The 26,948-nt window shown below is 43.5% G+C and overlaps 1 protein-coding gene across 1 annotated transcript; it reads left to right on the forward strand.

Moving 5' to 3' along the window:
- Positions 1 to 8,131: 8,131 nt before the first annotated feature.
- On the forward strand, positions 8,132 to 26,587 carry PSEN2 (presenilin 2). The gene is made up of 11 exons (XM_027712981.2): positions 8,132 to 8,188; positions 13,487 to 13,683; positions 14,438 to 14,661; positions 15,668 to 15,809; positions 16,640 to 16,707; positions 17,512 to 17,732; positions 18,589 to 18,687; positions 20,458 to 20,535; positions 21,534 to 21,653; positions 22,165 to 22,283; positions 24,179 to 26,587. The coding sequence occupies exons 2-11, from the start codon at positions 13,540 to 13,542 to the stop codon at positions 24,332 to 24,334; spliced, it is 1,371 nt and encodes a 456-aa protein (XP_027568782.1). The 5' UTR covers positions 8,132 to 8,188; positions 13,487 to 13,539; the 3' UTR covers positions 24,335 to 26,587.
- Positions 26,588 to 26,948: the final 361 nt, after the last annotated feature.

Raw genomic sequence — 26,948 nt, forward strand, 5'->3', positions numbered from 1 at the left:
CATCACCTGCTGAGTGTACCTGCTGTGGCATTGGCTGTTTTAACTGCAGCTCGGGATCTGAGGGCTAGACTTGATTCAGCACTCACAAGGAATCTTCCCTGAATAAGCAGAGCAGGCACTGAGTTTATAGGAAGTGTCACAGTGGCCCTCTGAGACAAGAAATTACTTTAAGAGGTGAAATGATTTTACTGGCTTTTACGATATCTGCACTGGGTGGAAGAATTAAATGAATCTCCTGTTGTTATGGAGCCTCCTGTATAAATGTTGAAATAAACAGAAGTGTGAAAAACCCTGAGAAAGACACGGGAGACAAAAATGCAGATTAGGGAGAAAAGCAGAGGTGGGTGAGAAATGATCTAAGAGTTGGCATTGTGTGCAGTTCAGTGGGCATTGCTCATCTTCATTAACAACATAGCACTTTGCTACCCCCTCTCTGGAGAGGCTGCCTCGAGGCACTTCTCACTCAGGGTGATTATCATATTTCCCATGCAGATGGGAAAACCAAGGCAGGGAAAGGTCAAGACCAACATTTTAAAAACTGAGCATGATTTTTGGTGTCTCAATTTCTGCATGTCTAAAAGAGAACCAATCCGGTTTCCTTCAAGAAGGCCATGACTTTAATGAATCTCATGACTTCCATGAACTCCATTACTTGAATGAAGTGTGGAATATTGTCTGCTCAGCACACATAAAAACAAGGTCCAAAGTGTCTCAGATTCAGCATTTGAAATGAGTACATGGGAAATGTTGCTCTCTAATATGCTACTGTAGCTCATACAGAAAGTCACCAGTATTACTGCTTCCTTTTCTAAATTATAGTGAAGGAATATTCTTTTTAAATAATGTATCTGATTTGGATGTTACTTATCACAGCTTTTGCATTCACATTGGAATACAAACTGTCCACAAATAACATGGAGGTATCTATGGAGCTGCATTTGCTTTTTTCTGACATTTGTGTGGATAAACTCATCTGACTTCATAGGGAAGATGAGGAAACTGCATCTTGCCTACATGTAATGAAGAACTGTAAATTCTTCTTTTGGATACGAGTATTGCAGCTCTTCTGACAGCACTACACCCACCCTCTGTCTTGCTGAGTTTTACACTGCCTTCAGTGACAGCACAGATGCTGGAGTTGAGCTGTTGGTGACTCTCAGGCAGAGAGTGTCCACAGAGTGTCCACAGAGTGGTGGTATTCTTTTACCAAAGATTTCAAGCACAGAAAAGCTCCTGATTGAACCAAGAAGAAACCAAGCTGACTGTTTGCCCCACGTCTAGATTTTCTCAGGGCTACTTTGCAGTTGGAAACGTTAGGGAATTCAGACTGCATCAGTGAGCACCAATCCAAATTCTGGTGCCACACCTCCCTTTGCTCAGGTGCTCACTTTGGCTCTATCACAGTGCATTGTCTTTTCTGCTATTTCTCCCTTCTCTTTATATTAGCACCACACTGTTTCTATTTGTGCAAATATCCAGTTCCTCATGTGGATTTAGGAAAAAGCCAATGCACCTCCACAGATGCCACAGACATTTTGGAAAACTTGTAACTTGCATTCAAATGAATGTTTGTGATTTTTATTTATTTGCAGTGTCCTCTCCTCAGTAATTCTCTATTGAATAATGACTTTCTGCCAGGATAACTTCATCTTGACAATGTCAGATCCCTGTGCTATTCTCTTTCATTTCTCTCTCCTTGATTATTATATATAATTTTGTGAGCTGGTAAGTAGCAGCTGTACTTCCACCCAGCCCTGGGTGAAATGATCTCCAGGCTCTTCATGGGCTTTGGGAGACATACAGACAGGATCAATTTAATAGAGTTTATCCACCCCCAACAGTCAACTCTCTCTGTTTGTTAGAGTTGCAGTATGACTGGGTTTCAGTAAGGCAGTTTTTGACCAAGAATGAGTGTCACCCAAACTGCCTGCAATGCTTTGCTGCTCTGGAAACACATATTACTTTTATGTGAAAACATCTGTGAGATGTATGGGAACACCAAGGTGTTTTGGGTCAAATGTGGAAATGAAACAAAGAAAGGTGTGATTAATTGTACTTATGAAAAATTACAAATGAGGAATATGATCCATTAACAAAGTGCAAGACCTTGCAGAATTTTAAAATAATTAACATTTAAGTTCTTCTTGAAGAAGATTGATGATAGTCAGAGGGAGGAAGTCATAAAGAAGAAGATGAGGAGGTACTAGTTACTGTTATTTCCTTAATTTTAGATCTATGCTTGAATGTCCCTGATACATAAAAGAAGTTGTTTGGGTTTTTTTCTTCAACTTAGGGTTTCATTTTTCAAGAGGAAAAATAAAGCCTCAAGGTTTTGAAAAGACACAGTGATTTAACTGTAGATTTGCCTTAAACCCATTTTATTTGATCAGCAGAAAATCCTTGTATAAACCCACTTATTTCATTTATCTTAATATGTAATAAACTCTTCAATTACTGCATAACTGAATATCAAATCAGCTTGATCCAGTTAAGGAAGTTCATGAAGCTATTAGAGAGCCTCCGAAGGAGGGCCACGAGGATGGTGAAGGGCGTTGAGGGGAAGCCGTGTGAGGAGCAGCTGAGGGCACTTGATCTGTTCTGCCTGGAGAAGAGGAGGCTGAGGGGAGACCTCATTGTAGTCTTCAACATCCTCATGAGGGGAAGTGGAGGGGCAGCTGCTGATCTCTTCACTCTCATGACCAGTGACAGGGAGCAGCATGAAGTTGTGTCAGGGGAGGTTTACACTGGATATCAGGAAAAGGTTTTTCACCCAGAGGGTGGTTGAGCTCTGGAACAGGCTCCCCAGGGAAGTGGTTACAGCACCAAGCCTGACAGAGTTCAAGAAGTGTTTGGATGATGCTCTCAGGCACATGGTGTGACTCCTGGGGATGGTCCTGTGCAGGGCCAGAAGCTGACCTGATGGTCCTGATGGGTCCCTTCCAACTCAGCATATTCTATGATTCTATGAAAAGCTAATTTAAGGCTTGATTAAACATTGTTAATGCAAAGTTAAATAAACTAAATGCCAGCAAAAGCTATTTTAGGAATTGCCACTTCTGCTGAAGGGTAAGGAGTTTAAAACAAACTTATTTAATTTACTTTAAAAGTTAGTAAAATAAACTATTCTAAGTGCTTCTGTGCAGAGAAGCTTGCAGAAATGGGACAATGGATTCTGGAAAACTGCTGCTTAACATGAGTACATGAGAGAAGTTCAGAAACAGAAAGCAATTAAACCTTGTGTTTCTTTTAAATAAAAATCAAAATATGACACTTTCCCCCTTATCCCTTAGGGGAGTGAAAAATATATTTTTGCCTATATTCTCTTGGTTTTCTTGCCCATGCTGCTACAGCTGTAGCTCTAGCAGTGGGAACACTGGTCATGATACAACTGTTATAGCAAAGACAACCTGGGCTCTACCTGAGTGCCTGAAGAGCGTGGCGGAATCCAGCAAACAACGTGGCTTCAAAACAATCGTTCCGGTAATGTCAGAAGCTTTGCAACACGAGACATTTCACAGATACATTCTCCAGAGAGGGCTATATGAGCAGATAATGTATTTCGCAGAGAGCTGATTGCAATAAAAATCCCCTGAAAGGCTTATCACAGAGCGTGCCGGAGCTGGGGCTGCAGATGTCCAGAGCCCATCCCGCTGCCGAGGACAGGGCTTGCGCGGCAGAGCTCTGTCCCCTAGTGGGCACAGGGAGACTCTCCTTCACAGGTAGTGGAGGGGGAATCTCCTTCAAATACAACCGGGAAGGACTTATTTGGATATTAATGTATAATTCACATTTCCTTATTCACATCCCCCCACCATGGACAGCAACAGGCACAAGTAAATTATACAATTATTCATCTCTGTAGTTATGGGGAACCTTTTTCTCTTTATCTCTCTTTTTTTTTTTTTTTCCTGTCATGTGCATGTTTAAAAATGTTAGACATTTTTTTTTTTCAAAAACTGAACTCATTTCAATTAATGTCATTATTGATTTGTCATTGATTTCAAACAGAGCAGTGTTAACTCACAGTTTTCCAAGTCACATGAAGAGGTCTGCTAATTGCTCAGAGCCTGGGATTGCCTGAAGGATTTGTCCCAAGATCTGGAAAGCCAAAGAGCTATCAACAACCTTAAAAGCTAAATACTACTGGTCTTCAGACTGGTGCATTTGTCTCCTAAAGGGATACTTGATTCTTTAGCAAAACCGTACAGAACATGTACATAAGGAGGCAGGAGAAGCTGTCTGAGCCAGTGGTCAAGAGGGCACCACGGCATCAGGAGCTTTGCTCCCAGGCAGGCAAAGGGGGCTGTCATGGTCCTGCTTGATGGGCCTGCAAAGGACCTGTGCTTGAAAGCAAGACTTATGCGGCATTCTACTGAGTTGGATGCATCACTGACTGCTTTGTAACTGCACACTTCACCAGATTTAATTCCTGTATCCTTCCCACCACCGTGGCCTTGTCTGTTTGAGAGATCTCATGTTTAGCTCATTTCTACATCCATTAGAAAGCAGTAATCTACACAGCTTCTGTGATGCTGTAGACCTGGAAGGAATGGACTGTGAAATGATCTCAGGTCTGTGCATGACACAACTGATTAGTATCCCCTTACGATGGAGGTGTGCTTCCTAGAGTCAGATCCATAGTCTACAGTCTAGGGAGCTATGGATCCGTACTTAGCTCTGTTTTAGACAGAAGGATATACAGTGCTTTTTGATACTGGAGCTTAAGTCTGAACTGTCTGGTTGGATCTGAGGTGTCAAGGATACACCAGTGTGGGAGTACTCTTTAAAAATCCCCACAGAAGTGTGACACCAATATATGATTCCTGCCCACAGGTGGCACTCCGTCATGAGCCCTGGATGCTTGCTAAGTCATCTCATGAATTAGCAATCTCCTTCAGTTATGAGAAAAATGTTTGCTTTGGTATTCTGTAATGACCTTTCCTTAAGGCTCTGCAGATCTGCAGAGTGGAATAAACTGAGCAAGACTCTTGGAAAGTACTGTCTATTCTAGCACAAAACCTCAGATATGCTGAGCCTGACCCTATTCAAATCTTCCGTGCAAGCACAAGAGGTTTTAATGTTATTTTGACAGATGGATTCATGTCTGTTTCCATTCAAAAGTCAAGGGAGCATCTCTGTTTGAATTTGTGTCAGTAATCTATTTCCGGGTATTATTTATGTCTCCTGAAATAAAACAGTCACAATTCCTTGGATATATTTGGAGGATTGCGACAGTTTATGACCAAAATCTCCCTGAGATTTCCTACTGTAAACATCTCAGTAACGAAATGGAGAACATAAGGGCAATCCCAGAGAATGTCCCTATGTGCTTCAGAACAACCACCAGCCTGGCAAGACACACTGACCTCCCACATCACAAAGCTGTGATGCAGCTTGTCACATGATTTTCCTAGGAACAGGCATATTTTACATTATCTGTGAAAGATCCTTTAAGAAAATGACTGCACAGATCTGTTTGAAATAGAAAAAAAGCAGAAATATTTTTGATGGCCATATGATACAGTGGGGCTTTGCTCAAAGAGCCTTTTAAATTGCTCTCAGGTCAGATGCTCCTCATGTGATGCAGCTAGGAAAAAACATGTGAAGGGGTATTCTGACTGAAAGCTGCAAGGAAGAAACACTCATGGACAAAGAGGTTGTAACAACTATTTGTCTTCCTAAACCCACTTTAGGGTACAGAAAAGGAACACTGAGTTAAGCTAGATTTTTGCCTTTGAAAACTACAAAGGAGTCAGGCAGGATATGAATTCTCAGAAAGACAGCTGGGTTTCACATACCCACAGCCTCAGTGCCATCAGTTTGTGTACTTTCATGAAGGTTGCAGTACATGTAATTTTTCCTAAAACCCTTGGCTAGGTTGCACAAGACCTACGCCTCTTTGCACTTATTCATCTGGGTGAGAGCAAAAGAGAGGATCTAGTGAGAATGTGGAAATAAACAATGAATTTACCTCTAAATTTCAGGCCAGAGACCTCTGTAGTTCATGTCAATGTAATCTTTTCCACAGCCCTTCATACAACAGAGCAGCACTTTTAAGAGATACAAAAAGCTGCAAGTTTAGCTTCTAAAGCTGCTGATAAAGGACAACTGGGCTTGTAAAACCAGTTCCCACCCCTTCAGCCCCTAGAAGAAGGAGCCTAAGAACAATTTCCCTATCTCCTTCACAGATCAGGGGTTTTACTGGAAATGTGCATGTTGCTGGCTCAGTGATTACTCTGGGCAGGCTTAGCTAGACTGGTGAGGTAAAAAGCAGCACAGTTCAGACCATCAGTGCCTTGGCTTTGAAGTTGTAAAATGCTTTAAAACAGAAAAATATTTTTACTATTATCCCAAATTTGTGTCAGATACGTAAGCTCCATGTAAAAGTAAAGAGGTGTAAAACAACTGTTGGTTGTGGGTAAAGCTGAGTGCAACCAAAATTGCTCCTTCTCCTAATATTAAACTTAACAACCAGCTGAGCATACAAGGCATGAAGAATTAAATTAATCAGAGAAATTTCCACTTAAAAAATCTCCAGCTGGATCAAGTGTCCAGCGAAAAGAAAAGGTATTCAACAGCTCAGCACAAAGACCAAAGGTAGATAAGGTTTTGAGAGAAAAGTGTTAGAAAAGCTGTGACAATCTGCTAGTGAAGAACACAGCCAAGCACACAATTTATCAGGTTTCCCAGAGTGACTTTACCTTGGCAAAGGCCAGCTAGCCATGCTTGGATAGACAGCTCTCTGGGGCTCTGAAGAATTTTACATGTAACTTATTTCTGTGTGCAGAGTAGTTCAGAATAAGGATTACAGGTACAAGGAAGGTGTATCACTTGTCACCAATATTGTGCAGGAAATTTTGGGAAAATGATGGCCAACTTAGATTTGGAATCTGCAAAAAATTCCATTTTCTCCAATGATATATAGTGGGGCAGTACACTTATGGTATCTCATGTCTCCTTCATTGCCATCTCACCCTTCGTTCCTTTTGTATGCAAGATCATCACAAATGGCATGGAGCAAAGAGCGTGAAGCTCTGCTGCAAATATTCCCTGTGTTTGTGCCTGAGGTTCTTCCCTAAATGACAACAGCAGCAGAAGGAAATTGCCATGACTTCAGTTCGTGTCTCTGCCCCCACAGATGATGAGCAAGTGATACAGAACTGCCAGAATCTTAATTTTACTTGACTGATGCTTGATAAAGCAATGGGAACAGAGGCAGGAGTGGTATGCGTGCTGACTGAAGAGCAGTTTCATCTGTCTATGGAATTATCTTGCTTACCATCATGCTAATAAAAAAAAAAATTAAACAAAAAGGCTTACATTCTGAAAATACAAACTTCTCACACCCATAGCAAATGTGAAATTGTAATTTTCTTTTATTCACCCCTCTATTCTAAAGGCTGAGCAGGGGTCAGACACAACTCTAGCAGAACTATTCTTTGACCATTTCCTCTGGCTTCTCTATTTAGTTCTCCACACTTCTACCTAATTATTATCCCTTCTAATTTCCATCAGGATTTGCACACTTGCGTAGCTTTTCATTTACTGAAGGAATGCTTTGGTAAACATTAAGCCTTGCAGCAGCTGAAGGGACCCTACAAGAAGGGCAGAGAGGGACTTTTTGCAAGAGCATGTAGTGACGGCACAAGGGGGAATGGATTCAAACTCAAAGAGGGCAGGTTTAGATTAGATATTAGGAGGAAGTTTTTTGCTGCGAGGGTGATGAGGCACTGGAACAGGTTGCCCAGAGAAGCTGTGGTTGTTCCATCCCTGGAAGTGTTCAACTGTTGGATGGGTTTTAGAACAACTTGGCCTGGCGGAAGATGGCCCTTCCGATGACAGTGGGGGTTGGAACTGGATGACCTTTAAGGCCTCTTCCAAGCTAAACCACTCTAGGACTCCCCGTGACCCGAAGCCCGGGCACCGCCCGCACCCTCCCCACTATGGCGGCCCCGCCGCCGCCTCACACGCCGCCTCCCCGGCCAGCGAACGCCGCCTTCCTATTGGCCGACCCTCCTCCAGTTATCCTCTTCTATTGGAGGAGAGCGGCTCGTAGGCGGGGACACCCGCGGAACGACAGCCTCGTCGACCAATGGGCGAGCGCGGCCGTCCCTCCCGGCTGGCGCCGGGGCCGGGGCGCGGCGGAGCCAATGGGAGCGCCGGGGAGCGCGCGCCGGGTCGGGAGCAGGTAAACAGCGGGGCCGGCCGGGGAAGCGGGATCGGGATCGGGATGGGGATAGAGATGCGCCCCCGGGGGGATGCTGCGGGCTACGGCTGGGGCGGCACGGGCCGGGGCCTGTCGTTCGCGCGGGGTCTCGGGATCGCCGCGTCTATCTCTGTGTGTGTATATACGTACATACGTATATTCTTATTTGGGTGTGTATGTCATATATGTATATATAAAAATATACATTTACACGTGTGGTTTTGTATATACATGCGTAAAATACATGTCCATTTATTTCTCCTGGGCGGTGGCGTCCCCACCTACCGTCCCGGGTTTCGTTTGGAAGTGCCTCCGGCACACCTTCAGCGGCAGCAGCTTTTTAAGCCTTAGAAGGGACACCTGGGGAGAAAGAGCATCTGCATGGGAGCAGGGTCTCCTCTGGCCTCCTGCAAAATCTCTGCCTGGCGGGGGTGTGTGTGGGGGGGGGCGGGGTGTTTTGTTTTTTTTTTCTTTTAAATGTAGGTGTGTGTTGTCCCTGTCTCCGGCCATGCGCTTGGATGAGCAGGGAAGCAGAGCCAGCCCCGGTGTGTCCCTGTGTGTCCTCTGCCAGCCCTCGGGGGAAAGCAGGGGCACCCAGGCTCTGTGCCAGCCGGGTAGGACGCAGGAACTCAGCCCCAACACAGATGTCCTTGAGTGTCCCCAGTGTGTCACCTCCAGCACCTACTGGCTCCGATGTCCCCGGCAGAATTAGGACAAACGTGAGGATCTGGTTCTGCATGTGAAGTCTGACCCAAGCTTTGGGGTTTTGCTGGTGAAAGTGTGTCTGCAGGGCTGTGGTGCCTTTATACTGGGATGTAGAGTTGGCTGATAAGAGTTCTTGGGCTCGATGCTGGCAAAATAATTCTTCTGACTCTCTTGGGGAGGGTCTGATTTCAGCTCTGCCAGCAAAATTGCCCTTTGGGGCTATGTATTGTGTCTTTCTTGTGGGACAAAAGAAAGCAGTGTTCAGCTAAAGTAGAGGAAGAAAGCTACAAATCTTTACAACCTCCCATACTCCTGTGTTGTTATTGTTTGTGATCTGAGGCTGAAAGTGAGTGGTATTTTCAAGTTCTCTTTAAGCCACTGAGACAGTGTGTTCCAAATCCCCTGTCATTTTAGCAGCATGCCTGTTCTGGCTTTATTTATTGGCAAGAACCTAGTAATCTTTCCTCCTAATTTTGGCCCCACCACTTAGGATTTCTTAGGAGTTTTTTTTCTCTTCCTATTTACCAACAGCAGTGATTGCTAGAGCCAAAACTTAGGAGAACGTCAGGCTGTCAGTGTCATCACAAAGCTTTCTCTTGATCTAAATATAGCAAAGAAAAACCAATTCTCTTCATCTAATTGCCATCAAAGGGAACAGTATTGTTTTCTTATATTGTATAAGCAGGAATTTTAGCTCTCGAGTGGATAAGTATTCTGAAAGCTATAGCAGCTGTTCTGTGCTGTATATTGTACTGGTATTATTTGTGACAGATGAAATGCAGAGCAAAGGATTTAGGTTGTTTGCATCGTGAAAATAAAAGGCAAACTGAGGCTGCATCCTAAAGTTGGTGTGAACTGGCCCAGTTTCATCAAAATCCATAAAGCTGATTTACCGCAGTTGAGGAAAGAGGTCCCTTGCACAAAAGGACACGTGGAGGGAATTGGTGACTCCTGCTTTCCTTCAGGCTTCACAAGACTGCTATAAAGCAGGAGTAATTGTATTCCCACCTCGGCTACTCTGTTACATGCAGCACTTACTACTGACCTAGTTTTTGCCCCCTCTCATTTTTACCACACAGTTTTGAGAGTTCAGTCTTTTGGCTCTTAAATGCTGTGTGATCTTTTGAATGGGATCTGGTGGTTGGAACCCATCTACAGAGGCGACGAGGAAAACTTTGCCTGACACAACCTACTGGGTCAGCTTGATGATGGGCTGGCACATGTTGTTCAACTTCTTCATTTAATGTATTTGGTAGACCATGCTCTAAAGCTTTCTGTGGATATAGATACAGCTCACATTTCCCCCACACACTCTGGAAGCTCCTTCTGCTGCCTCAGCCAGAAAGGAAGTGTGCTTGTCTCAGTGCTCCGTGTTTTCCATTCCTGAACTGTTCTTTCCCTTTTTCAGCTTAGCCTAGGAAACATAGCTAGTATGCACAGATGTATTTGCTGTGCATGAGTCGGTAAGAAGGTTCCTGTGCTTTCCATTATGGGGTATCCAGCGCAGTTTTGACAGGTAGAAGTCATCTCCATGAGGCCTTTTTCCTTAGTTTAACTCGTGAAATGATACCAGAAAACAGTGTGGCTCTGTAACACCCCTTTCTTTGTTACCTGGTGCTCTGAGGCTCCCTTTCTGTTTGGCAAGCAAGCCCCAGGGCAGAAGCTTTATCTTCTTTTGCTCTGCTCAGCCCAAAGGGTGCTATTGTGCTGGGTCCATGTGTGAGAGTCACCAGGCTGGTCCTTCTTCCCCTGAAGGACAGACTGCTTAAACCAAAGCTCTCTCTGGCAGCCAGCACAGCCTTGGTGCCAGTTCAAAGTGCAGGTCTGATGAATAAACAGTGGCATTAGGCAAAATCCCTTCTGGGTCCATGGTGGGACAGAGGGGGAGGACCAGTGTTCCTGCCTCCATAAACTGTATGTCCAAGGGTTCTGCTTAGCTAAGAGCCACACTGCCATAGGTGTTGCAGACCTGAGGTGAGGATGGGCTGCTTGTCTGGGAGCAGGCAGAAGGCTTGTCACCGTAAGGCTTGACCCTACTGGAAGGGGGATGGCAGATGCTCCCTTTTCCTCGTGTGGGAGCTACTCCTGCTGGGAGCTCGCTCTGTGAAAGCAAAGGAAAACAGGTGCCTTACTATCTTTTGAAAAGTGCTAAACAGCTGATGAGCACCTGGTGTTGGTACCAGAGAGGCAGAGGGTGGCGGCACGACCCCTTTGGCAGGACCACATATTTATGGCAGTTTAAGGCAGCCGTGAGTACAGAGTCTGAGGATTTGTTGAGGGCTGGTTGCCACAAGAGCTCCTATAAAATTTTTGCGGTGTGTTTGTGTCAACCCTCACTGAAACCACAGCCTTTTAAATAAGGGACAGTAAAGCTGTGTTCAGGCCTGAAGCTGCTTGCTGACCAAAGGTATCATTGCATCTTTGCATGTCCGTATCCTTGTGGAGGGAGAATAGCAGAAAACGTCCTTAAAGTTGGCTGTATTTCAACATGAGATTATTTTTTCCGTGCAATTATGAAGGTTAGTAATTGGCACCATCATTTTGCTATTGGTTTAACTCCTCCAGTGGGCATAACAAAGGTGTTGAAAGTAGGCTAATTGGCTGTCCCTTTAAAATTCTCTGCAGAATTTCTCTGTTCATGTAGCAAAAATTATTTCTTAAATACTGGGAGAAAAAGTTATTTAGTATTTTCATTGGGTTGTTAAAACCCAAATATTGGTCCCAAACTATCAGAGAGTAAGTCTTCATTTATTTGTTCCCTGGTCTCTGACATGGGGAGAAGGGTTTTAGAGTTATTTAAATTCCATAGGTCACAAATCCTGTGGCACACATAACTTAACCCTGTTCCTGATCCAGAAGTATGTCATGACTGAATGACTTTATATATCCGACTTCTTTAAAGACCTAAATCCGATAACTGAACCGGTCTAGTATCCCAGCTGTAAACTGAGAGCCCTCATGTGCTTAGCTGGAAGAGTGTGTTAAGCACCCAGAGTGGAGATTTTGGTCTCTGTGAGAAATAAGCCCACAAATGCAAGTGTTAAGCAGCTCACTCAGTAAGAACACAGGATTGCTATGAAGCTGACAGGCCCCTTGTGAGGGCTAGCCCTGCATTTATTTCCCATAACTTTACCACTTTTATCATCAAAAGAGGAACAAAATTATATGGAAAAGGAAGAGAAGGCAGGGCAGCAGCAGATGTCTGCAAAATGTTTCACTTGGGTAGATTGAGTTGATGTTCTAAAATTTCCTGAAGGTGCCAGATGTGTTGAGGAGGCTGTGAAAGAAAGGGGGATCTTCCACTCCTCCCTCTTTCCTTCCTTGAAAGCAAATTTCAGTTTCTTTAGTGAGAAGCAAGAATATCTCACAGATCTTCAGAGTACCCATGCTGACCTCTCAAGCTGGCTGGTAGACAGCAGAGTGTGATGGTTGGACTATGAATGCGTGATTCAGATTTAAGTGACTGCGTCCAAATCACGTGGCTTCTTCAGCTTCCTCTTCTGAGTTGGATCTATTTCCTGAGACACATGAGCTTGGGTAAAGTACTGTAGAGGGGAGGTGTTTTCTTGCAGGTATTACAGCTTAGAATGCATTAGAGGTATGGTTTTGCTTATGGATGGGTGGCTGAGAATCAGAAGGTGACTTAATTACTTCAGTTGTTTTGTTAAGCTGACTTAATAAATGCTAGAAAGAATTTTCCTATCATTTGTCTCTAAAGCTTCCTGAAACCCTGACTTTAAGGTTCTGCAGTATTCAGGGCAGTGTACCTTCTCCCTCTGGTGTTTAGAAAGGAGAGCGGTTCTTTCTTTTCTGCACTGTGTCACTGCTTTGCCTGCTTTTCTGCACAGCCACAGGTGAAAAGAGGCCAAACATTTCTATTCCCCACTTTTATACTCCAAGTTTTTGCCCATCCAAATAATTTTGCTTTTAATCACAAGACAAAAACCCCAAAAGTGGCTCTCCTAAGGAAACAGGTCTTTTCCTTACTACACAAGCCTCTCCTTGTCCATGGGCAAAGAGAAGAACTGCTTCTAACATTCATCTGGTTAATAAACAGTCATAACAGGGAAGACAGCACGTAACTCCTGATTAGTGGCTTATGTAAAGCTGAGACTCCAGGTTCCTAAGAAAGTTCTGCTACTTGCCAATGCTTGCAGAGTGTTGTGTAAGAGCTGAGCTCTCTTAGCTTTCTATCAGGCAGCCAGCATTTGAGCAAAGCTTTGTTTGGCCTGTGCAAAATAAACACTGAGCACTGAGAAACCTCCTGTGTGGAAGGCAAGGTGTACTGGTAGGAGAGGGAAAATAGAGATAGCAACTGCAAAAGCTGTGGCAAAGAAAAAGTACTAGGTTTCTTCAGTGCTGCATTTTGCTGATCTCCCTGACTGCAGAAGTCACAGTGACTTTAATGGAATGGATTGTCATGCCTGGGGTGATGGGAGACTAAATTAGCTGTTAGGAGAAGATGGAGTTACGGGGCATGCTGTAGCCTCCCTGCTGAAATTGTGCCTCCTTTTCAGACTTCCGTTGTTTGCACTGTGGTGTTCACTGTTTTCTTTGCTCTGCTTGTCCCTTCAGCCTTGAGTAGTGCTTGGCTGTGCCCCTCCTGAGTGCTCCATAGGAAAGCGGCGATGATCACATTCATGAACAATTCGGACAGTGAGGAGGAGCCCTGCAATGAGAGAACATCCCTGATGTCAGCAGAGAGCCCTCCAGTACCCTCCTACCAGGATGGCCTGCAAGCCTCGGAAGCAGGGGAAGTGCAGGCACACAGGGTAGGTGTGCATCCATCCTGGGGAGTGAGGACATGGGGTGTAATGACAGATGTAGTCCTGCTACCCCTCAATCCCTCCTGGCAGACTGGCTTCTAGGATTGTCTTTGACCAGTGTTGTTTCCCTGTTTCCCTGTTCCCAGCCAGCAGCAGCATTGCCTGTTCCCATTTCCTCCACTAGGACTTTTTCCCCATTTTTGTCTCCATATATACTCCTCCCTTTTCCTTCCTTTTGGTAAAGATACAGGCTTTTAATCAGGACCTGATGCACATATGACTCTTGCAGGATATCCTTTTTAGCCTTCTTGTTTTGCCAGACACCCTTTTTCTGCTCTGGTCTGATGCAGCTAATGAACAGAATCTAGTCCAGCTGCCAGCAAAGCAGCAGGGTAAAGCAAGCACAGCACTGCTGGCAGGGGGAGGAAATTGTCAAGCTTATGCCACCTCAGATGACATTTCTTCTATCTCAGCTCTGGGCATCTTGCCCTTTGTGTGCATGTGCCCCTCTATATGTTTGCACTTGAAGAGGCCCTTAGATATTCATGGGTTTGGTTTAAAAACTCCACTGCAACCTGTTTGCAATAGAATTTCTATTGTATTGTTCAGTTGGTATTTTATAACTAGTTGGTACTAGGTTTTATTAGAACCCAGTTGGTATACTGTGGTGGCCTACAGCAGCCTCATAAGATATGACGGAATAAAGCTTTGAACACAAAGAAAATAAGCATCTTATATGTTTGCTAATATTTCTTTTCAGAAGAGGCGAGCAGGTAGCAGACGTAGCCCAAACAATATTGCGGGTGGAGAAATGCCTGGCTCGGGTGTGAGAGAAAGCGCCCCGGAAAATGAAGAGGAGGAACTGACTCTGAAATATGGAGCAAAGCATGTAATCATGCTCTTTGTGCCTGTCACCCTTTGTATGATTGTTGTCGTCGCCACCATAAAGTCAGTGCGCTTCTATACGGAGAAAAACGGGCAGCTGTAAGTGGGGTCTGCAAACAGCCTCTGAGTAACGTGGGACCCCCGGCTTCACACACACCTCCGTGCCCACGTGTCTGTGCACGCGTAGCGCTCCCTTGGCAGGCTGGGAGAACCTTTACACAGGTAAAGGTGGCTCTATAAACATGCAGAGAGCTTACTAAAGAATGCTACGTTCACCTGTGTAAGTTTTTCCCATACCTGCATTAACAGCGACTCGTTAGCGCTGTCGTTAGGGTGCCCTGAGCGAGGCCTGTGAGCAGCGTGATAACGGAGCTGCTTCGTTCTGTAGCATGAAGGCCCAGGCCAAACTCCTAGGCTGTTCACTCACTAGCTGGCAGCAATCAGGGAATAGCATGTTCATTTGGATGAGTGTCTCATTTCCTGGTGATATTTCTGATTCCTGAAGACTCATGGTGTGGATACATAACTCCATCCAGCTCTTGCTGACTGTGTCTGACTCCTAGAGCCTGTCTCCTGGGGCTCTAACTGTGCTTCACATGTTGAGTGGAGAAACAGGGACTGTAGTCCCTTGAACTGAACCAAAGGAAACAAAACAGGGTGGCGGGAAGGGGTGCAGGGTGACAAGATGGGGTAAAAGAGTCCAAGACTCTCCTACCAAGTGTGGAAAGAAAAGGTGTCCCCCCTTTCAGAACAGCACCTGGGATATATCCTCCTAATTATCATGGAGAGGATCCAGAGCATGCAATAAAAATTCATGGCCTGGAGAGCAGTTACTAAACTAAAGTCATTTATACTCTAGGCCTTTTTGTTTTGAGCTCTGCCAGCCACAGCTTCTCTGTAGGAATGTGGTTTTGATAGAGACCGCTAATCTTTAGTTGATAATTAAACTTGAGCCCAGCGCCTTCAGAGGCTACATCTCGTTTTTGCTGTCCTTGATAGTCCTACCTCCCTTTCTTTCCCACACACAGAGAGGTCTGGTTTTATCTGGGGTGGTTAGTTAGAAGAGAATATATATACTTTACGTGGCTTTTGCTTTCTCCTGCAGGATCTACACCCCTTTCAGTGAGGATACCCCGTCTGTGGGCCAGCGCCTCTTGAACTCGGTGTTGAACACTATCATAATGATCAGTGTCATCATTGTAATGACTGTGTTCCTAGTTCTGCTCTATAAATATCGCTGCTACAAGGTAAAGCGTTCGTGACAGAGCCTTTTCCACCTATTCCTGAGCTTGAGTTCAAGTGGGCCTTGGGTGTCAGTGAGAAATATAGGCACTGCACTGGCTAATCCACATCTTAGTCATAGCAGGTATCAAACTGAAGCCTTTGTCAGGGGTGGTAGAGCTGTGCCCCTGCATGTGCACTGCTGTTATTTAGTCACTAATGGCAGGCTCTTAAAAACGAGACCTTCTGCTTTGTGTTACTTGGGTCTGAGTTTTCTCCATCTGATCCAAAGGTTTTGCCATTTGTACTTATGGACTAAGTTGTAGCATTTACTGTGAATGCCTTCTCTTAAGACATTTCAGACAGCCTTTGTGGGAACTGATATTATTCCTGCCTGTAGCAGCTCCGGTGGAAGAGCACTAGGCTTGGAGGGAAAGGCACATTCAGGTTCTGTGGTGCCCAGGGAATAGGTGGTACCAGCCCAGCATTTGAGCTCTGGCCATTCCTGCTTTGTAAACTTGTCCCAAAGATGAATTTATTTTACAGCCTTGGGTAAATCCGTCATCCTCCCCATCAGGCAGAGAGAATGTGCTCACCTAAGATAGGAGCAAGTATGGATATCCATGGAAATGCATAGGAAAGAGACTTAAAAAAACCCAAACCAGCAAAACCACTAAGACACAGAATATGAAGTGAAAGAGTTTGGGAGAACTGGGAGGAACTGGCTGTCCCTCCTCCCTGACTGATCATGGGGACATGGGAGGAGGAGTGCAGAAGGAGACTGTCAGGGTGCAGTACTGTGACCTGTGCAGGGGTAACAGCCCCTACAATCACTGTCTCTTCTTGCCCTTGACAGTTCATCCATGGCTGGCTGATCCTGTCGTCTTTGATGCTGCTCTTCCTCTTTACCTACATATATCTTGGGTAAGTGGGAATGGTGCAGGTAACCTCTCAGTTCAGGGCTCCTCTTTTTGCAGAAAGTCCCCAGCTTGAACAAGGAAAGAAATGTCTCCCCTTCTCCAAATGGAGGTTGTAGGATTGTTAGAATCAGATAGCTTTCTTTTTTAAAAAATGGAAAATGAGGTCTTTATTAGGCAATGCCTGATTTTACAGTACCTGCTGTAAAAAAATCACTGGGAAGTGATACTGTGAGCATGAAATGAACAGGCTGAACATTGTGGTACAGAGGCCCTGAATTACACAGTGAGAAGCAAATGGAGATGAACTTCATGTGCTGAGTTGCTTCTCTTGTCTTGCCTTTTTCTTAGACTACATTGTTTCAAGCTCATTCCCTTGGCTCCCAGCTCAGACTTTTAACTTGTGGGTGGCACTTGTTAAGACTTTTCATCTTTAACTCTGAGCATCATGCATTTGGTGGGATGACACTTATGTGACTTCTTTGGTGTAGAGAGTCATGTAGCTGCAGGCCAGTGTTCAGTCAAAACTTGAAATCCTGCCTGCTCAAATCCTTGGAATTGCTGTTGAACTTGGGACTAGGGCAGTGTGGTGCTTGTCTGCACACACAAGGTGTCCATCTCATGCAGGAGGAACAGAGAACTCAGAGCAGCAACTGGCCGAAGGGCAGGTTCCCCTTTCATGATTGAGAGTTGCTTTTATTCTGCTTCCTCCTGGTGTAGTTGGAGGCTTGTTTGTTTAACTGCAGCTAGTAGGATGCTTTACATGTCAGTTGCTTTTATTGCTTAGCTAAATTTTCTTGTTGTGTTTCAGTGAAGTATTGAAGACCTACAATGTGGCCATGGATTACCCCACTCTGTTCTTAGTCATCTGGAATTTTGGAGCTGTTGGAATGATTTGCATCCACTGGAAAGGTCCCTTGCAGCTCCAGCAAGCATATCTCATTATGATCAGTGCTCTAATGGCATTGGTTTTCATTAAATATCTACCTGAGTGGTCAGCATGGGTGATTCTAGGTGCAATCTCCATCTATGGTAAGTCTGGGTTGTGACTCAAGGTGTGGCTCCTGGAAAGGTCACTCTGAAGCAATCTCAGGACTGTGTATGTCATTGAAAAACAGCTTTATGGTGCTACCAGCTTTAGAAAGAGGTAAATGGGCAATTAAGTAGACTCCCTAGTTTGTCTCTTGCTAACTTGGCTGTGTAGGTAATGTACTCTTACCAGGTCTTTCAAAGTGGATCACCAAGTCAGGGAAGTACTGAACCACACCTAACTGCATGGTAGGGGTGGTTGGATTTTTATCAGTAGCAACCTGTTAGTCTTGCAGGTTTTATTTACTGTTATTGAGGGATCACAGATTTTGGTATGAGGTATAAGTTTCAAGAGAACCTGCAGAACAAGAGGGATCCAGGAAGTAACATTCAAATTGGGGCAGAGCTCTGATGGAGGAGAGAGAGTAGGCAAAGAGGTACTGGACCAAAGGCCTTCATTCATGTGATACACAGAGCCGGTGTATGTAGTCATGGATTGCAGAATGTGAACAAAATACCCCCATTCCTCCTCCTCTAATTAAATTTAACACCTCAATGAAATGCTGTCATCTGCTTTCAAAGAAATAATGTGATATTCTCAAGAGGCTTTTTATAGGATTAGCACAATGAAAACTCCTATTATTACGTTAAGGCTTGGAGATGGTATTTTAAGTGAACAACATTTTCAGGGACTAGAACAGCTAGAGTTATGCAAAATGGTGGAAACTGCCATTCAGGAAATCATCCAGTTAATACTGATATATGTTATTTTGAGGGGAGAATGCCTTCTTAAAGATAAAGAATGTAAAATATCATTGATAGTTCAGGATAAGATTGACTGACCCTTTTCTTTTTGCAGATCTGATGGCTGTTCTCTGTCCCAAGGGGCCACTGAGAATGCTGGTAGAAACTGCACAGGAGAGAAATGAGCCAATTTTCCCTGCATTAATATACTCCTGTGAGTAAGATTAGAATGTTAATGTTTTTAGCCAGATTAAACTCTATTAAACTATTTCTGTGTCAAACCAAAGAGCACTATTTTAGTGCTTCCTTGCCCTAAGATTGGTACACATTTATATTTTGGAACAGACCATTTTAGAAGGCCTTGTTTATCAGTTTCAATGGTGCCAAGTCTAATTAGCCAAAGGAAGCCCACATTTGCCTTGTGGAACTGAAATGTTCAGAAGATTTAGCCTTTAATGAATACAGTGCAGAACATGCCCCTTTTTTCTGCATACGAAAACGTGTGTAAGGTGGGCAGTTGTGTTTGTAAGGTTCTGTGGTTAGGTGATGCTAACTCGATAACTTATGCCTTGTGGGTAAGCTTTACAGACTGACTTTAAACATGTGATGAGGCTTCATTCTTCCTGCATTCCCCTCTTGCCCTGTGTCCTGTACAGATGGTAGTGCTTAGAATGTCTTTGCTTCATTGTTAGTTATGTGGCTGCTTTGCAAAGGGCTCTGTTCAGGTATTGCTTTGCAGACAAAATCACTCGTCTCTTCCCTGGTTTTCTTGGGCTGTTTAACTACCACGGTGTCTGGTGCCCTCATCCACAAAGGTATATATGTGCTTAAGGTTAAGGTAGTCAATGCAGGAGACTCAATGCTCATTGGACATGGACTCAGGTGCTTCATGGACCTCAGTGACTTTTCATTACATCACTTGTAAGATGAATGAGTATTTCCGTGTTTGGTGCTAAGTTGAGGATGTCTACAACCTGACTGATTTTTTTCCCAAGCATTTAATGTTATATAAATGCTTTTGTGTGTTCCAAGGAGAGCCTCAGTTGGCTTCAGCTGCCCTCCCTTTTACTGGAGATTGTTATACTGACCTCAAGATGAAGTCTCTCACATGCTTTAGTGAACGAAGAGTTTCTCTAAAGGAGAATGCAGTTCAGCAAATCATAAATACTGAATGAGAAGTTCTTGTGCAGAACATCAGTGTCTCCCTTGCAAGACCACATTCTGTGGCTCCCTCTAGATGCAAAAGCGTCAGCTTGGCTGAGCTTGTAGCAGAAAAGCAGGCACTGTGTTTGCCTTGGCTTGATTTGTTTAGTTTAGCTTTTAAAAAAACAGGAAGACTGATGCACACTTAAATAAACAGATAATTTGAGTTTCCTTCCACTGATTTCGGAATGGTTTGTATTCCTTTTTAATTTAGGGATCCATCTCAAGAATAAACTCCCAAGCGTCCTTCAGTTGTTATTGGAACCAAAACAGAAATAGGCAATATTTGACAGGATGGAAACAAAACAAACAGGCAGAGAGAAAACTAGCACTGTGACAACTCCTGCATATCCCTCACTTGTGTGCTGTACCTCTAGCAGAACATGCGTAAGCTGTTAAGTTAACCTCTGGTTACCTTTTGTACTACCATCATTTCCTGGGAAAATCTGTCCTCTGAAGAGAAAAGCCAGAAACCCAGAAGAAAACAAAGGAGATGAAGACCCTAGTTCTGGAATTTTGCTTTCCTTAGCCCACAGAGAAGACTATATTGACTCTTAGCTATTTGTGCTCTGGGACCTTCTTAAAAACTGAATGGATGCATTGCCTTCTTTTTCTCCCACCTTGCTTTCTCAGTGCCTGAGGAAACCAGCTAAGAGTGAGTGTTTTAAAAGCATTTACAAGGACAAAGATTGGTATTTTTAGGGACAGCTAAATACTTATTTCCTCTGGGCTATAGTGACCAATGATTTATGCAGCCGATTACTTTCTCTCTTTCTTCTAGCTGCTATGATGTGGACAGTTGGAATGGCAAAGCCAGACACAGCAGCAAGAGGATCAAGTCAGCAGACATGGGATACAGGTTTGTTTGCATGTCCCTCTTCTATACAGAGCACTGCCCCATGGAAATAATGTCTGTGTTTGAGACTGCAAGTAAAAGTAAGGCCCTGAATCCTCACAGATGCATTTTTTTCAGTGTTGTTAACTGCAGAACTTCAGAGATGACAGTACCTTTTAATGTTAAAGCAATAAATGTATGCAAAGGTTTGATAGCTGAACATGCCACTTATTTCACGATAAAGCAGCCAACAAACTAAGCAATGGCAGGGCCACAATCCTGCTTTGAAACTGGGCCCAGAGCAGGTGCAAACTACTTGCTGAGGTGTACAGAAAACCTCTGTGGTAGCAGCAGCATCCTGTCAGACTGATGTGGACTGGAGAGTTTGTATGAGCTTCTGAAAAATAAGAACTGTCAGATAGAATCATGGATCACAGCCTGGCTGCTTCTGAAAGCACTATCAAGGGCTCTGTCAGATGTGTTTTAAAGGGGGGGGGGATTAAATCTGTGAACAATGAAATGTGTCTGCTTTTTATATGTGAACACGCAGCTCCAATGTCAATGTGATCAGGGCAGGACTTTTCTCATAAATGGCAGTCCTCTTAGTCATCCATTTTTGTCATATTGCCAGTTAGGGAATACCTGAGCACCTCCACCCCAAAGGTATGACAGTGTGGGAATGCATATTAACTTTACTTAGCTTTACTTGTCATTGTAGCCTGTGCAGGGCAGTGCTTAGGTCTGTGTACGTGCTCACTTGGTAACCCATTGAACTTCTGGGTGGCTGCCAAAGAAGCTGTGAACACATACCCTTCCAACTGTTACAAAGAATAACCTGTTTTCCTCAAAGCCACTTAATGTCTCTGCTTGAACTGGTTGTGATGATCACACCTCCAAGAAACAAAGGGCTTACCCATTCCAGGGCAGCTTCACAGAAGTGTGGATTTCATCCACTAAAACAAGTTATAAATGTGTTTCTTCTTGTTGGTATGCTCTTCTTGGCCTATTTTTGTGGAACCAAGCTGAGGATGGGAGAGAACACCACAGGAGCCCTTCACATGCAGACTCTCAGATGTCAGAGACGAGGAGTCCTGTTCCAACCCGCCCCGTCACTTCTTTAGAGGAGCTCGAGGAGGAGGAAAGTAAGGGAAGCTTTATACCTTGTTTTCAGTCTAGTCAGAGCCTGACATTTATACTCTTTGTGGTTAGTGCTCTCTTACCCAGTTTGGACTAATGACAGTTAATTTGAAGAGTTGTGACTTGTTTGAACAACAAAGATCTTGAGTCTGACTGTGTATTACTTCTTGCTGCTGCAGAATCTGTTCTGGGATTGTAGTTCCAGTGACATCTCTTGCCTATGTGTACAATTTGAACAGTTCCTTCTTCCCCTTGCCTCCTGCCCCTCTCTGTCCTTGTGCTTCCTCAGGCAGTACATTATAACGCAGCCCAGGGAAGCACCTCAGAGAATGAGGCTGAGGAAAAACAGCGGGACGCGGGGCTGGAAGTCTCAGCCTCCTTGGAAATGTGTGGGTCCAGGCTGGTAGCCAGGACTAGGAACCTTCACCTGCTTTCCAGGGGACAAGAATTTGTTCCAGAGGAAGCAAAACAGGAGGCTCAAAATTAATACTTGTTTTCTTTTTCCACTTCTTTCAGGGGGCGTGAAGCTGGGCCTTGGAGACTTCATATTTTACAGTGTGCTTGTTGGGAAAGCAGCTGCCACAGCTAGTGGAGATTGGAATACTACGCTCGCCTGCTTTGTAGCCATTCTCATAGTAAGTGAGCAGGCTTTTAAAAGCTCTGTTACACCCTGTTTAGCACAGCAGTGTTGCCAGAAGTACCAGCAGCTGAGCACTGCTAAATCACTGCAGGTAACATGCTAGATATTTCGGAGAAACCACCCAGTGTTCTGTGTATAAAGACAGGCTTCAAACAGCCACTGAACGATACAGACTCATCAGAGCAGAGCCAAGGGGGTGAAACAGCCCCAGGAAAAACAGTTGCAGTTGAACTGTTGGTGTGTTTGTTTCAGCATTAAACAATTGGGGACTTTTATCAGCCACAAGAGTCAATATTATAAACACTACATTGATTAGCAAATGTAGTTGAAAAGGTTAACTCCCTTGTGCTAAAGGGAGCTGCTAGTAAGAGGATGAAGACCTACTTTATTCTAGTATTTGGGCTGGAAAAAATGGAAAGGAAGGAGACTTAAATCCATGGAAATTATCATTAAAAGCAGAGGACAAACATACTGTAACTGCTAAAGGAGCAGGTCCTGCCAGGTCTAATGACCACACACTGCTAAGCTTTCACCTAGGTAGAAAATGATTACTATGCACTTGCTGTTTAATCAGCATCCTCATGGAAACTAACAACGAGAAAGGCAGGATTTTTAGAATGTAAAAGAAAATCAATTATCGTGTCTTTCTCGGGCTGCTGTTTCCCCAGTAAGATCCTAAGGACAGTGAAAGTGACTTTCACTTGTGAAGACTGTGGATCAAAGAGCAAGAGAGCTAGAAATGAGGTACCTTAAATAAAGTGTGTTGAGTGTAGCTTTCCTACCCCATAGGTCAGAGAAACCTATAGATCACCAACCTCCATATCCTGGGGTCCAGCACTGGGGAAATGTTCTTGCTTGTCTGTCCATGAGACCAAATGCCCCAGTCTGTGTCTTTTACAGCGCTGTTAAAATTCATTCTGTCTCCTTTTGCAGTTTCATAATCTTGCTGCTATGTGGCTTTCTGGTTCCCCAAAAATATCCCTCCAGTGCCCCAGCAGTAAGCACATCTTTAAAGGTAGATATGAACTAAGGGGCAGATGTAGGCCAGATATGTTCCCTAAGAGTATAAGAACAGAGCCACAGGCTCAGGTGGATCGTAAACAAACTTGTAGCCTATAAACAGTTATAAAAAATGATTAGAAAATCCTATCTGCTGATCTTTAGCTAGTGGGTATTTTTGGAGCCTAGTGTCTTTGAAGGTTTATCATCGTGGAGGAATTAAAAAGGGCTTTGGTGAGAGAAGGAATTGATATCTAAATGCACTAAGCCTTACTGTCTGCTCAAAATGTACAACAGCTTCCACACATGCTCCAGAAAACAGAGCTTGGTCTCCTATCCAGATTAAACCAGAATTCACCTATCGTAGTAAGCAATCCAGTCAGAAGAACAGCAGTGGATATTTGGGTGGGTTTGGTTTATTTTGTTTTTCTTTCTTTTTTTATGCCAAGAGACCTTGTAAACTGGGAAGATGTTATAAGCACATCCTGCTGTGTATTAGAGTCCTTCAGTGAAGCTTCTGTCTGCAGTTTAGCAGGATTTAAGTGCTTTTGTCTGCTGAGTCAGTACTTCATACATAATGGCACAGAACAAAAAGCGAAATAATCTGTAAATAAGTTAACCTCTTGGGGTCAGCTGTATGTCAGCATTGGCTGTTTATACCACTGTCTCAGCAGAGAGATGTGCTCAAGATTGCTGAGGAAAAACCTGGCCAACCTGTGTAAAAGATGAAGCTGTGGGCAAATATACATCATACCATTGGTAGCCCAGGCAGGCTCCAGTGCTGTACAGTGCACGTAGCTGATTATCTGTATAGTGGATTGTTGGTGGCAGATACGTTTCTGGTCATCTTACTGTATGTCCTCGTGTTTTTTATTTTCTTTTCTCTTACAGGGTTTATGCTTAACACTTTTATTACTGGCTGTTTTTAAGAAGGCACTGCCTGCTCTTCCCATCTCCATCACCTTTGGCTTGATCTTTTACTTCTCGACAGACAACCTTGTGCGACCATTCATGGACACCTTGGCCTCCCACCAGCTGTATATTTAGAAGAAGTGGGAGTTAGAGGATTCTTTTTCAAGCTTTGCTGTGAAGTATGGTACACTGTTTGGAATAGGTCATAAAGTTTTTACACGTAATGCCATATATTTGTAAGGAAAACACTAATTCTGTGACATGCTGTGTACTAAAAATCTAATAGTTATCGGTTAAACTAAGATTTTTCACAGGATTCTTGGTGAAAAGCCTGGCTCCTTGCTGATGTCAGAGTGTTACTTTTATGTTATTTGATGTGCACAGTGGCTGTTGTGAGCACAGAAACCTGTATGTAGAATGGGACACTAGAGAGGTGAGGGGTCTGATCTGGTCTGATCTTCCAGAAGCTAAGGTGTTTTAGCCCTGGAATTGCAGACAACTTTAACTGTGCTGTGGAATTTCTGAGTTTTCATACATTTGAGGTGTTGTGCAAACACGAGCTTCAAGTAATTAGAAAAGCAGAGCAGGCAACGTGCACAGAACAGAGCAGCGTGTGAGCACTAGAGCAGTGAGGCTGAACTTCGTAAGTTGGCTGCTGTGCACACAACGTCTGTTGAAATTGCCCCAAATGCCTATTTATTTTGACCTTAGTTAGACATAGAAAGCCATGATGGATCTAGACAGGGTGTCAGTGGTGGGATGCATCCCTCACTGCAGCCAACAGCTAATGGAGGCGGGGCTGCCCATTCCAGCACATCGGATCCTCAGCGTGGGAAAACAGATACTTTTCTGCTCTCTCCTCCCAAGGTTTTATTTTTTTTTTAAATATTTTTCTGGGTCCATACTGGAATCCTCAAATTACCCTAAGGTGGAAATGACTGAACAACTCCAGTAAATCAGACCTGTAACTCATTGTGTGTGTTTCTGGTCTCATTTCTGTGCATTGTTGTAACTACTCCAAAGGAGGAATTACCTTCCCTTTATGAAGAGGTCCCTCTCTTACACTGATTGAGGCTTGGTTTGCCTAGGTTTTTGTACAGTTTAAAGACTTTTTTTTTCATTACAAGTTTTAAAATAGCTATTTACTGTCAAAGGGACTCTTTTGGAAATGTCCTGTCATAGTTTGTATCAAAATATTGGGGTGCAAACTTTAATCTGCTGTTACATTACTTCTAGGAATAGTTACACACACTCAAGTGAGTTCTTTAAAAAAATTGGTGCTTGGTGCCAGTAAAAAATATATAGGTCTGACTTAACCTTTATGTTTTCTCCACCTTTGAAAATGACTTTATTTCTACTCTGAGAGTCAGTTTTTCAGTAATAGCCAAGTTCTGTGATTTTCTCCTTTCCTTTTTACTTGAGTGTTTGTTATGCAAACAAGCTTTTTTTTCTTTGACAGCTGATCAATGTCAGAATATGTAACACAAGATTTTGTGAATAAAGCAACGTCAGTGAGAGATGGAGAACTTCATCTCTGAAAAACTTTTTAGATAAGGCTTTGAATTACACATTTTTAATGTAGTACCTTTTTCTAATAAACTTGTTCCAGCTAATCTACTTTGATATTTAACAAGGACATCATGCAGGTGATTCAAACTGATTTTTAAGAAGGATGTAAGGGTTTTTACGAGTTGTGTGTGTGTGTCTCAGCCTGGACAATAAGTAATTCTTCCTCTCTGTTAGTTTTCTGTCCTCATTTCCTACATTTGCAAAGTTTGGACTTAGCAGCTGCAGACAGAGTTAACTATTACTAAAAGGTATTTCCTTTGGAAACGTAAATCAGTAGAGTTCTGTCTGATGATTTTTAAGGTTTATGTGAGAGTTGTTTTTTCTATTTGTTTGTGTTTGTTCTTTTTAACTAAGTTATGGGGCCAAATTGGATTACAATCACTGGCAAACATGATTTCACTTTTTGCATTGCGTGGCGTGGAGAGGATGTGAAATATTTGTATGTGCTGGAAGAAATATCCTGCTTGGCTTATCAGGGTTGTAGCATATTGTTAGAAACAATTTATTTCTATGAAAGCAGAGCTGATACTTGAAGGAAACTGGGAGGGGAACCTTCAAATACTGAAGGATCACTGCTGGAGCTGGTGGTTTTCTGCAGATATCTACTTGCCAAAGATTGGCCTTTCACTGAGCAATTCAAAAGGTAACCAAGCAAGAGATTCTGTCAGTGCAACAGAATGTGTTGTCCTGGTGAGTGACAGCATGTATATACTAGAGTGGTTATAGTTGTGTAGAAGTTCATATGTATTTACTACAAATATATATATATGTGTGTGTTTGTGTGTGTATATACACAAATACACGCAAATTTTAAAATGACATTGAGTGATGTCTCTTCTCTGTGGACATTTTCACATGTGCCTAAAGCAAAGTTTTGTTGGTGATGTTAATGTTGTACAGCATGGCCTAAGCTGTGAAAATGGAGAGGGCAGGATTTACTCTACTTAGTAGTTGGCTGCTACATGAGATACTGACTCAGTGACCTGGCAACTTGAAGGAGCAAAACATTTGTCTGTCTGTTGTGTTCACTCACCAATTTCTACTTGCTGCATGCTCTGGTGAACTGCAGTCTCTGACACCCTGAAGAAATCCCAATACTCCCACTGAGGCACATCCCTGAAAAAGCACAGGTAGGCTGGGGCGATGTCCTTCTTGATGCTGGTGTCGCTCAACAGTCTGA

The sequence above is a fragment of the Pipra filicauda genome, unplaced genomic scaffold (genome assembly GCF_003945595.2).
Source record: "Pipra filicauda isolate LSUMZ 115617 unplaced genomic scaffold, ASM394559v2 scaffold143_size2779998_pilon, whole genome shotgun sequence".
In the NCBI taxonomy this organism is placed as follows: domain Eukaryota; kingdom Metazoa; phylum Chordata; class Aves; order Passeriformes; family Pipridae; genus Pipra; species Pipra filicauda.